Source organism: Peromyscus eremicus, chromosome 8a, assembly GCF_949786415.1.
Source record: "Peromyscus eremicus chromosome 8a, PerEre_H2_v1, whole genome shotgun sequence".
NCBI lineage: Eukaryota > Metazoa > Chordata > Mammalia > Rodentia > Cricetidae > Peromyscus > Peromyscus eremicus.
Window position 1 is genome coordinate 36,412,641 of NC_081423.1, and position 13,064 is coordinate 36,425,704.

The window sequence follows — 13,064 nt, forward strand, 5'->3', positions numbered from 1 at the left end:
CCACCAAAGTCCGGCTTTTTTGTTGGTTTTGTTTTGTTTGAGTCAGAGTCTTACTGTTTCCCAGGTTGGCCTTGAACACATGGCAATCCTGTTGCCTTAGCCTCCAGAATGCTGGGGTTACAGGTTTCCTGAACACTACACCATTCCACCCTTCAAGGCCCTCGTCATATTCATACTAAACCCAAGGCCCACATTAGATGTAACACACCAGCCGGTGGTCACCAATCACCTCCGTTGGGATGAGCCCGTCTGGCTCCGCCCACGACTCGGAGAGTTGAAGGCCCCGCCTCACCCTTCGGAGTTTCCCAAAAGCCCGTGCGGCGGCCTCCGGCAGCTCCAAGATGGCGACTCCCATGCATCGACTTATAGCGCGGAGACAGGCGTAAGAGAGACGCCCAGTGGGGTCTGCGGGAGGGCTGTGGGTGTGGAGAGCCGGTCGGCTCGCTAGTGAGCTGGCGCGGGCTGCGGGACTGAGCGGGTTCCGGAGCGTCCGAAATGGATCGAAGAGTTGTTCGCTGGGTGGTTTATGTTCCCCCGTCCGTCCCACACGTTTGTCAAGGGTAGCCTGGATGCGTGATCCCACACCTTCACCCCCGAGGACCCAAACGTCTCCCGCTTGTCCCTCCGCAGCATTCCCCGTCTCCTTCCTATCGCCTTTCCTGGAAACAAGCCTGTCTACAATGCCTCTACTCATTTCTCATCTACCGTCTCACTTTCTGCCGTTCTCTCCTCCAGTCAATAATTCTTTTAGTACCTACCACTCCATGCCAGAATTTCAGTGTGAAGAAAAATGTTTCCAAGACAGGCAGCTTACAGTCCTAATTGTGGAACCAGTTGACACTCTGGAACAAGTACAGCTGGTAGTCTAAAAGGCTTTGTGGAAAATAAGAGGTTGTGATGGAAAAAAGGGAAAGGCCCTCTTCAAGTTAGTTGGACTGTAAATACATTAGCGGATGGTGACGTTTGAAGACAGACTGAAAGGCATAGAAAAGACCGAGTCACTAGAGGATTCGGGAAAAGAAAAGGTAGACAGTTGTATAACTGCTTTGAGGCTGTAAGAATTTTTTTCTTCTATAAAATGTAGTTAGCTCGTTAAGGGTTAATAAATTTCCACCTTTATTGAATCTCTCTCATCTGATAAAAATTTTGTTGCAGGAACTTGATGGACTCTGGCAGGCAAACACTTGGTCCTTTAACTTCCTTTGGTCCCATTCTTTTTGTTTTGTTTTCGACAGAGTGTTTCCGCGTAGCCCTGGCTGTCCTGGAACTCTCTCTGTAGAACAGGCTGGCCTCTAACTCAGAGATCCACCTGCCTCTGCCTCCCCCATGCTGGGATTAGAGGAATGGGTCACCATCGCCTAGTTTAAAATGTAATAATTTAAACATAAGACTTCATCTGAGATGAACCTGTGTTATCTGTACTTAGCAAACCTATTATTCCACTATCTATTGTCCTTGGTCACAGTAGTTGTCTTGTAGTTCTTAACTATTCTTTTGGATGATGATAGCTCACGCCTTTAGTCCCAGTATTAAGGAAAGCAGAGACAGGTGGGTTTCTTGAGATACAGAGCTAGTTCCAGGACAGCCAGGGTTACACAGGGAAATCCTGTCTCAAAAAGCAAACAGGTGGTAAGTACTTTTACCCTTGGAGCCATTTCCCTACCTGTTGAGCCTTTGTTTTGCCAAACTGTCTTTTTTTCTCTTCATTCTCAGCATTTTGTGCCATTACCATTTGCTTGTATGTAGTTCGTAGATATTGTATGTGTTTGTAACTGTTTCTGTATGTATTTTATATATGATATATATATAGACTTCAAGACAGGGTTTCTCTATGTAACAGCCCTGGCTGTTGTAGAACTAGTTCTGTAGACCAGGTTGGCTTGAGCTCACAGAGATCCACCTGCCTCTGTCTCCCGAGTGCTGGGATTAAAGGCATGTGCAACTGCTGCCCATCTTGACTGTTTATATTTTATATTGAAAGAGCCCCATTCCTCACTACATACATTGTCCATACAATCTACTTTCTAGGGCCTTATCAGACTTCTTGAATGCAAGGAAAGTCAGAGCAGTAAGTCTGGAGGAAAACTGGGATGATGATAATATGTAATAAGAGGGCTGGGGATGTAGTTCAGTTGGTAGAGTGCTTGCCTAGCAAGCATATGGTTTTGGGATTGATCCCCAGCATATGGGAGGTGGATGCAAGAGGATCAGGAATTCATTTAATTCAAGGCCAGCCTTAAGATAAATGGGATCCTGTCTCAAAAAAAAAAAAAAAAAAAAAAAAAAAAAAAAAAAAAAAGGAAAGGAAGAAAAAGGAAAGATAAGGGCCCAGGTAAAGCTGGGCAGTGGTGGCGTACACCTTTAATCCCAGTACTCAGGAGGCAGAGCCAGGAGGATCTCTGTGAGTTCGAGACCAGCCTGATCTACAGAGCAAGATCCAGGACAGGCACCAAAACTACACAGAGAAACCCTGTCTCAAAAAAAAAAAAAAAAAAAGGGGGGGGGGGTTGTGTTATAGCCCATGATTTTAATCCCTCCACTTAGTTCAAGGTTAGCTTGATCTACATAGCAAGTTTCAGATCATTCATGGCTGCATACTGAGACCCTGTCTCAAATAACAACAAAAACACCCTAATTTTAAGAGTACTAAATTAAGTTACTAGGGTCTCATTTCACCCCTTTTCTCTCTTAAACTTGTTCTTTTGGCTCTAGACTTAGGCTATTTCAGTGACAAGATGGCTTTTCTTCTCTTTTTTTTTTTTAAGAATTATTTATTATGTACACAGAAGAGGGTGCCAGATCTCATAGATGGTTGTGAGCCACCATGTGGGTGCTGGGAATTGAACTCAGGACCTCTGGAAGAGCAGTCGGTGCTCTTAACCTCTGAGCCATCTCTCTAGCCCCCAAGATGGCTTTTCAAGAGTTTCTCTGTGTAACAGTCCTGGCTGTCCTGGAATTCACTTTTGTAGACCAGGCTGGCTTGGAACTCACAGAGCTCCGCCTGTCTCTGCCTCTGGAGTACTGGGATTAGAGGCATGCACCATCAAGTCTGGCAAGACATCATCATAAAACAAAAGCCTCTAGCAATGTTACCCTTTGTATGGCCATGTGACAGTGGTATGCTCGGTTTCTCAAACCTACCAAAAGGTATGTGAAACGGAAAGGAAAATACTGCTTATGGATTGAGTACCCGATTGTGTGGTGATATTGTGCTCCTCAAAATATTGTGCATGCTAATAAACATATCTGGGGTCAGAGAACAGAAGAGCCACTAGATAAAGAGGCCAGAAAATGGTGGCACACACACCTTTAATCCTAGCATTCCGAAGGCAGAGATCTATCTGGATCTTTGTGAGTTCAAAGCCACACTGGAACAGCCAGGCATGGTGACACACGCCTTTAATCCCAGGAAGTGATGGCAGAAAGCAGAAAGGTGTATAAGGTGTGAAGACCAGAAACTAGAAGCTTTTGGCTGGTTAAGCTTTTAGGCTTTTAGCAGCAGTTCAGCTGAGATCTATTCAGATGAGGACTCAGAGGTTTCCAGTTTGAGGAAACAGGATCATCTGAGGAATTGGTGAGGTGAGGAAGCTGTGGCTGGTTCTGTCTCTCTGATCTTCCAGCGTTCACCCCAATACCTGGCTTCAGGTTTGATTTTATTAATAAGACCTTTTAAGATCCATGCTACACGATTGCTTTTAATGTCCTTGTTTTTCACCTAAGCTGTGATTTATTAGATTAAAAACCTGGGTATTGGTCCAGATGTCATGGATCATGCTTTTAATCCCAGTACTCAGGAGGCAGAAGCAGGTGGGTCTCTGTGAGTTCAAGGCCAGCCTGGTCTACATAGTGAGTTCCAGACTATCCAGGGCTACATATGATACCCTGTCTGCAAAAAGAAGAAGGAGAGAAGGAGAAGGAAAAACATATGAGTGTTTTCAGGAGTCTTGCCAGGCAGCGGTGGCACATGCCTTTAATACCAGCACACAGTAGGCAGAGTGTTGTGGAATATTTTTTTTTTTAATTTTTTTTTTTTTGGTTTTTCAAGACAGGGTTTCTCTGTGTAGCTTTGCGCCTTTCCTGGAACTCACTCTGTAGTCCAGGCTGGCCTCGAACTCAGAGATCTGCCTGCCTCTGCCTCCCAAGTGCTGGGATTAAAGGAGTGCACCACCACCGCCCGGTGGAATATTATTTTAAGGTGTTACTTTTGTTTATGTTGCATTTGTTTAACTCTGTGAAGCTGTGTTACTGTGCCCATGTAAAACACCTGATGGTCTAATAAAGAACTGGCCAATAGCAAGGCAGGAGAAAGGATAGGTGGGGCTGGCAGACAGAGAGGATATATAGGAGAAGAAATCTAGGAAAAGGGGAGGAGAAGGAGCCAGAGAAGGAGGAAGACTCCCGGGGCCAGCCACCTATCTACACAACTAGCAAGCCACGGAGTAAGAGTAAGATTTACAAAAGTTAGAGAACGGGAAAAGCCCAGAGGCAAAAGGTAGACGGGATAATTTAAGATAAGTAAAGCTCGATAGAAACTAAGACAAGCTAAGGCCGGGCATTCATAATTTATAATAAGCCTCCTCTGTGTGTGAATTTATTTGGGAGGTGGGTGGCAGGCCCCCAAAAAGAGCAAAAACCTCCAACAACAGAGGCAGGCAGAACTTTGAGTTGGAGGCCAGCCTAGTCTACAAAGTGAGTTCTAGGACAACCAGGGTTGTTAACATATAGAAACCCTATTGGGGGGAATTAATTTGTGTGTGTGTGTGTGTGGGTGTGTGTGTGTGTGGGTGGGTGTGTGTAGGAATCGAGGTCAGAGGAACTTGAAGTCAGTTCTCTGCTTCTTCCACCACACAGATCAGGGATCCAATTCAGATCTTCAGGCTTACAGGAAGCACCCTTACCTGCCTTAAAATTTACCCTTAAAATGTTTTAATGGGTTAGAGGTCTACTTCAGTGGTAGAGCATTTGCTTCATGCGCATGAAGGAGGCCCTAAGTTTAATATGTAGCACTACAAAAAAAAAAAAAAATAGAAATCTGTATTCTTTGCATTCTGAACTAAAAATGTTGGCCTGAACCTGATGGTGGTGGTGCACACCTTTAATCCAGCTCTCTGGAGGCGGAGGCAAGTGGATCTCTGTGAGTTTGAGGCCAGCCTGGTCTGGTCTACAGAGCCAGTTCTAGGACGGGCTCCAAAGCTACACAGAGAAACCCTGTCTGGAAAAAACTAAAAAAAGAAAAAAAAAATGTTGGTCTGAATGCATCATTACTGGAGTGGAAAAACTTAATTCCTGTTTTTATGTTTGCTTTGCTTGAGACAGGGTCTCTCAATCTTTAGCTCAGGCTAACTTTGAACTTGCAGCCATACTTCTTACTTTACTTCCTAAAAAGTGAAGGATTATAAGCATGAAACAGCATGGTGGGCTTGGAGAAGCCAAGATCTGTTCTGTTGAGCCCCAGGATGCATGCATTGATCCACTTACTCTACTATTTCTGTGTCTGTTAGAGTAAACATCACTGTATGCTTTTTCAGGTCAAACTGTCACAAGACAAAACTTCTAAGGCTTGTATTATGTTTTTTTCTTTGTAGTGAAGCCAATAAGCAACATGTAAGATGTCAGAAATGCTTGGAATTTGGACATTGGACATATGAATGCACAGGAAAAAGAAAGTACCTACACAGGCCTTCAAGAACTGCAGAGCTGAAGAAAGCTTTAAAAGAAAAGGAAAATAGATTATTGCAGCAAAGGTAAGTTTACGTATGGTATCCAGAGGAAATTGCCCAAATATTTACAGAATTGACTAGGGGCTGAAAGGTTCATTATAATACTAGCTGGGTTTTTTGTTGTTGTTGTTTATTTTGGGTTTTGGAGATTGTCTCACTGTGTAGCTCAGGCTGGTCTCAAATTTGAAGTTCTCCTGTCTCAGTGCCCTGAGTCCTGGGATTACAGGTGTATACCTCCAATCCAGTTTCTAAAAGCATTGGCTGATTTTAATGAATGGCTACCCTGTGTCAGACACTAACTGTGGTTTTCACAAGTATTAGCATATCTAAACCTCCCATCTCTACTACTAAGGTAGCTGTTAACCTATTTGTGTGCTCACACATATGAGCTTTGCACATCTGTACATTCCACTCAAGCTCACTAGATTGCTCTGTATGATGTTTGGGAATACAGTCTTGAGTTTGTTTGTTTTTGTTTAAACAATACTAAACTTGTGGTTAAATTTGCTCTTGTAAAAGTGTGAAATGACCGTGTGTAGTTCTAGGAACTCAGGTTACAGCTATTGTGCTGCTGTTGCCTTGTTCAGTAAGTAGTTAAAGTTCTAAACAAAAAAAGAAACAAGTTCGTGTGTTCAGTCATCTTAACTACTAACTGGCTTTGATGTACATGAGATAAGATGTACTGAGTCAGCCATGACTGTACTGCGTGTAGCCTGTCCCAGGAAACTCCACTTGATTCTAGCAAGAAATCCTGTTCACTTGAGCATATGTAATGAAGGCAGAGTGTTCTGAGGCTAGCAGAGGATTGTAAAGTCACTCTTACTAATGGGAGCTTTTGTTCCCCTTATGTCCTTCAGCATGGGAGAGAGTAACGTAGAGAAAAAGATCAAGAAGAAGAAGAGGTAGGTGGCTTTTGGTTACACTACCTGGAGGGAGGAAGATTGGGATGGAACTGTCTTTGTTAATATTTTCTTCTTCTGTGGAATTTATTAGCTCCATTTTTTTTTCCTTTTTCTACAGTGCTCTAGAATCCTTATACCTGAAAATACTAAATGACTTCCTCCTCTGGATCTCACAATAAAATCTTACCAAATTTTGCTAGAGGGGACTGGAAAAATGGCCCAGTTACATAATGTACTTGCCATGCACATGTGTAAATAGTGAGGTGCATCGGCGGTTCCTGCCACCACAGTACTGGAGCAGGGCTAGAGATGGGTGGATCCTGGTGAATCACTGAGCATACAGCCTAGTTGAACCAGTGAGCTCCAAGTTCAACTACAGCCTCTGAAACGTATAGAGCAATTGAGAACACCTGATGACCTCTGCTCTTCATACACACATGCATACTGGCATGCACTTGTGTACAAACACATACCACATAAACGGACACATAAATGAAAAAAAAATGTTTCTGTTAAGTCTAGGCATGGTTGTACTTACTATATAGTCTTGGTTGGCTTGGAACTGGCTACGTAGACCAGGCTAGCCTCAGTCTCAGAGATCTGCCTGCCTCTGCCTCCCAAGCTCAGGGTTTAAAGGTGTGTGCCACCATGCCTGCCTTGTTTATTGGTTTGTTTTTTATTGTTTGGTTTTGCTTTTGATTTGTAGATCTACTTGTTTGTTTGTTTGTTTATTGGTTTTTCAGGACAGAGTTTCTCTGCGAAACAGGCTTGGCTATCCTGGAAGTCACTCTGGCCAGACCAGGCTGGCCTCGAACTCACAGAGATTCACCTGCCTCTGCCTCCCAAGTGCTGGGATTAAAGGCTTGCACTAACACCGCCCAGCTTAGATTTATTTTATTTACGTGTATAGGGGTGCCTTGGAGCTGAAGTTAAAGATGTTTTTTGAGCTGCCGGATTGGGTGCTGGGATCCAAATTCCAGTCCCCTGACAAAACAGTAAGGCTTCTAAATGCTGAGCCTTCTCTTTAGCCCCTGTTTTATTTTTCTGAGACTAGATCTTACTCTGTAGCCTAGGCTGGCCTCATACTCTTTGTGATCCTTTTACTTCAGCTTGAGTGCTAGGATTCCAGACTTGAGCCACCATGCCCTGCTCTTCCTTTTGTTTCTTTATATTTGGGCGAGACAGATATGCCTGGACCTTACTGTGTAGCTGAACTCCTGATCCTCCTGCCTCTACCTCCTGGGATTATAGCCATGTGCCAGCATGCTCAGTGTGACATAGTATGGGAGATTTACCTTGTGAAATCCAAGAGAGCTTGTAAAGTGGGGAGGCATGTGTTAGAGCAGTTAGGCAATCTCCGAACATGGACTGTGCCTAGGGCTAGTGTGCAGGAGCTCAGCATGAGCGGTTTGTAAGCACTGTGTGAAATGTCAGCTTCCCATGTGCGCATGCTTTGTTTAACTTGAATAGGTCGAAGAGTGTCACGAGTTCCAGTACCTCTAACAGTGACAGTTCGGCCAGTGAGTCTTCATCGGAGAGCGAGACATCTGCCTCATCCTCCTCAGAGGACAGTGACTCGGAAGACAGCCCCTCTAGCTCCTCCTCCTCAGTTTACTCCTCCTCCTCTTCCTCCTCCTCGGACTCAGACTCAGACTCCAGCTCCTCCAGTAGCAGCAGTTACAGTACAGAGAGCAGCTCTGATGATGAGCCACCAAAGAAGAGGAAAAAGAAATAGAACTCTCTCTACACTGGACCAGTGGACCAAAAACATCAGTGTGACTCACAGGGGAACTGAAAACATGCTCAAGCAAGCGGGTTAGCTGGATCAGCTTGTTAGAATTCAGACCTTTCTAAGTATTTGCCATTGTATAGAATATTAATAAAGGATATTATATATATAAAGACGTTTATTTTAGGAATGAATATTGTGTTCTTGCTGTTTTTCTTCTTTTAAAGATGGGTCTCACTTTGTAGGCCTGGCTGGCCTGGAACTTATTATGTAGAGGAGGCTGGCCTTGATTTCACAGCCTGCTGATGCTTCTAGTACAGGGATTAAAGATAATGTGCCACCATGCTCAGCTTTTGTTGTTGACATTTTTTTTAAGTATTTGAAATACATCTGTAGAACATAATCAAAGCTGAAAACCAGGAAATTGGTTTCAATGATGTCATTTTTTCTGCTTCTGAAATGAATGCCTTATGTGGGTATGTATTAAGGTGTGTAGGACAGGCTTTGAAGGGACTGCATCAGAATATCAAGAAGTTGCTCTTTTTGCTGTGTTTATTATGTGAGATGTGGTGATAGATTGTGTACCCTAATAAAATTTGTCTGAAGATCAGAGAACAGAACAGGCCACTAGATTAAACACAGAGGCCAGACAGTGGTGGCACAAACCTTTAATCTTAGCACTTGGGAAGCAGAGGTCTTTTTGGATCTCTGTGAGTTCAAAGCCACCCTGGACTACATAAGATACTCAGTCTAGGAGAGAAAACAGAGCCAGGCAGTGGTGGCACACCTATAATTCCAGTACTTGGGAATCACATGCCTTTGATCCCAGCACTAGGAAGGAAGTAAAATGGCTGGGCAGAGAAAGGTATATAAGGTGTGAGGAGACAGGAACTAAAGGCTTCTTCAGCTGAAGACCCTTTCAGCTGGAGCCCTTTTGGCTGAGGACTCAGACATTCAGTCAGAAGATTCATGTAGTTGGCGAGGTGAGAAGTAGCTGTGGCTTGTTCCTTTGTCTCTCTGCTCTTTCAGCATTTACCCCAATATCTGGCTCCAGGTTTTTTATTATAAGACCTTTAGGAATTCAAGCAACAGTGAGATTTGATACATTGTTATTTTAAGTATAGCTTTCCTACTGTTAATAAATGTGCTTTATTTTTATGTTTGTGCTCAGAAAATTATTCTGATTTTTCTGTCCTGAATATATAAATTCAAGGAACCTAATACAGTACATGGGAATGATGTAAGTTTCAAGTTTTTATGTTTCTTTGTTTTTTGTTTAAGATTTACTTGTTTATATGTGTGTTGATGTGCATCACATTTGTGTGAGAGCATGTGGAGACCAGAAGAGGGCATCAGACCCCCATACCTCCTCAGACCCATGTGGCTGGAGCTATAGGCAGTTGGAAACTGCTGTGTGGGTGCTGGGAATCATACCTGGGGTTTGGGCAAAGGCAGCAAGTGCTCATGACTGCTGAGCCCCCTCTCCAGCTCCATGTTAAGGTTGTTCCTTTGCTTATCATTCATTTCCTTCTGGTTTCTTGGGTTCTTTTTTTTTTTTTTTTTTTTTTTTTTGTCATCTGTGTTTTTCTACATGTACCCAGTCACTTAGTCACTTTTTATTAGACATTAGTTCTTTGTCATGTTATGAAGATTCAGCCATAGTTGAATTCTTCATAGATGGAACTGAGCATTTGGTCATATTCAGGATTGCAGAGAGTCCTCTGTACTGGCCCTTCCTGCGACCTGCACATAAGAAAGACAGCAACTAGCCGGGCGGTGGTGGTGCATGCCTTTAAGCCCAGCACTCGGGAGGCAGAGCCAGGTGGATCTCTGTGAGTTCGAGGCCAGCCTGGTCTACAGAGTGAGATCCAGGACAGGCACCAAAACCACACACAGAAACCCTGTCTTGGAAAAAAAGAAAGAAAGAAAAAAAAGGAAAGAAAGAAAGCCAGCACCTGAAGAGCACGTGGGTGCCGGCACGGTGATGACCCCAGCTGTGCTCTCTCCTCGTGTTGCTGGATTGGTAATACTGGGCACAGCCCTAGTACTCCAGGGCTTGCCTTTTGGATAAAGTCACCACCCAGCTTGGCATGTCAACCAGCTCAGCATCCATGAGTTTCTTCTTCACTGGTACAACTGATGTCATGCTGGAGTCTTGGCTGAAGAACCAAACATCTCAGGAGGGCTCTTGGTTGGTTTTTTGAGACACGGTCTCATATAACCCAGGCTGGCATCCAATTCCCTAGGTAGTTGAGGGTGACTTTGGACTTCTTACCCCCCTCCTCCACCTCATTGCTGGGCCACCACACCTGGCATTCTTTTTCTTTTAGTGGGTCTGCTTCTGTCTAGGTCTATCTGCCCTACATCTGTGTGGGAGCCCAGGGAGGCAGGCAGTTGTGAGCTGTGGATGTGGATGCTTGGAGCTGAACTCAGATTTTCTGCAAGAGTGTGCTTAACTGCTGAACCATCTCCTACCCCTGCTCACTTTATATTTACAAGATTGTTTTTTAAGGGTGAGAGCAGTGCCTCAGTCAGTAAAATGGAAGGGACCGAGGTAGGCAGATCCATGGAGCTCATAGGGAGGCCAACCTAGTCAGTGAGCTCCAGATTCAGTGAGACACTGTTCTACATGAGGTGGAGAGCAGAGCAATTGAGAACAACGTGTGACATTGACCTCTGGCCTACACATAGACACATAAACTTTCATAAACATTACATTTTATATTTTTTTTCCAATCCGAACCCTCAGTCTGGTGAACGCTAGGCAAAATGTGTGACTGGTTGTATGGTAACTGATCCCATGTGACTTCATGAGTATGAATAACTAGGGATAAGCTGCTATATTGGCATAACATGTACACAGTTTAAATCTAACAGGGATAGGGAAATACTGTACAATATTTTAAAAAGCAAACTAATGTACTATAATGTGAGGTTTAGCCACATAATTCTGTGGCCTTAAACTTTTTAGAAAAGAGATATAATTAGTTCAACAATCTTGATTTGGGGGCAGAGGATGTAGCTCAACTGGCTGAGTGTTTGCCTAACATGCTGGAAGGTCTGGGTTCGATTCTTAGCAGTACATAAAGTGGGCATGATGCTATATGCTTATTTTTGTTTTGTGGGTTTTGGGGTTTGTTTTTTTGGTTTTTTTGTTTGTTTGTTTGTTTTTGAGACAAGATCTCACTATGTAGATCAGGCTGACCTCCAACTCAGAGATCCTTCTGCCCTTGCCTCCTGAGTGCTAGGATTAAAAATGTATGTCTGGGGCAAGCCTGTAATAATCCCAGCACTCTGGAGATGGAGGCAAGAGGATCAAGAATTCAAACTATGTCATGTCAAATTAGATGTCAGAAAAAGAATATAAGAAGGAATAGACAAGGTCAATTGTTAAAGTGGTCAGGTTTTTTGGAGGCAGGGTCTCACTGTGTACCCTTGTCTATCCTCACACTCGACATCTTTCAGCCTATCAAGTGTTCTGATTAACAAACAACATTCAGCACTACACCCAGCTTAGAAAGTTATTTTAACTAATGAGGATGAAAACTAAATACATCAGTATTCGTTGAATGTCTCTAAAGCAGTACTTTGGGAAAACTTATAACCCTAAATTTCACTTTTGGCTTTTGTTACTGTTAATTTTTGATACAGGGACTCACCCTCCTAAGTGTCAGGATGAAAGATGTGTGAGCAGCCTTACCTGGCTATAATTTTGGGGGAGGGGGGATATCTGAAACAAATGTTTGTAACTTTAGCAGTTAGGAAAATAAAACAAATCCCTGAATAAGCAGAAGAAGAAAATAAACATCAAATTAAGGACAGGTATGGTGTCACACGCCTTTGTTTGATCCCAGCATTCGGAGGCAGAGGCAGTTGGATCTCTGAGTTCAAGACTAACCTGGTCTGCTTAGTGAGTTCCAGGACAGCCAGGGCTACATAGTAAGACCCTATTGCAAAAAAATAGATGAATGAATTCAAACTCAAATAGAGGAGCTGGAGAGAGAGCTCAGCAGTTGAGAGAGCTTTCCGCAGTCATAAGGACTGGAGTTCTGATCCTGGCTTCCCCGTGACAAACCTCCTGTGGTCCTCTAAGCTTTGGGGAGGTCCTCCTGGCTGTGGGGAGGATAAAGATACAGGGGCCTCACAGGGGCCTGCTGGCTTCCAGCCTAGCTAAGATCCTGCCTCAGGATCAGGAAGAAACCCTGCCTCAGAGGAACAGTGAGAAAGATGGAGGAGGACACTTGACCTTTTGTGGTCTCTGCACATACACAAGTGAGTAAATCTTTTTCAACAAATTTAAAAGTTAAGAAGCAGGGAATGGATTTGGTAAAGTGTGTCTAGCATGACTGAGGCCCTGGGTTCAATTTCCAGCCTCATATTAACCAAATGGGATGTCAGCAAACCTGTTAATCTAGCAATCTGGGAGAACTTCAGAAGTTCAAGGTCATCCTTGGCCTTCAAGACTAGTCTGAGGGGAGCAGGGGTGGTACAGGCTTTTAATCCCAGCACTCAGGAGGCAGAGGCAGGTGGATCTCTGTGAGTTCGAGGCCAGCCTGGTCTACAAATCAAATTCCAGGACAGCCAGGGCTATTACACAGAGAAACCCTGTCTCGAAAAATCAAAAAAGGAAACTGGGGGAATGATACTGTAAACAGCTTTACTCCTTAACTAACAGTACAAAATATTTTTTTTTGTTTTTTTGTTTGTTTGTTT

The 13,064-nt window shown here is 43.7% G+C and overlaps 1 protein-coding gene across 1 annotated transcript; it reads left to right on the forward strand.

Moving 5' to 3' along the window:
• The first annotated feature begins 274 nt into the window (after window positions 1–274).
• Zcchc10 (zinc finger CCHC-type containing 10) lies at window positions 275–8,545 on the forward strand. Its single transcript, XM_059270540.1, has 4 exons — window positions 275–382; window positions 5,586–5,744; window positions 6,578–6,622; window positions 8,093–8,545. The coding sequence occupies exons 1-4, from the start codon at window positions 342–344 to the stop codon at window positions 8,355–8,357; spliced, it is 510 nt and encodes a 169-aa protein (XP_059126523.1). The 5' UTR covers window positions 275–341; the 3' UTR covers window positions 8,358–8,545.
• Window positions 8,546–13,064: the final 4,519 nt, after the last annotated feature.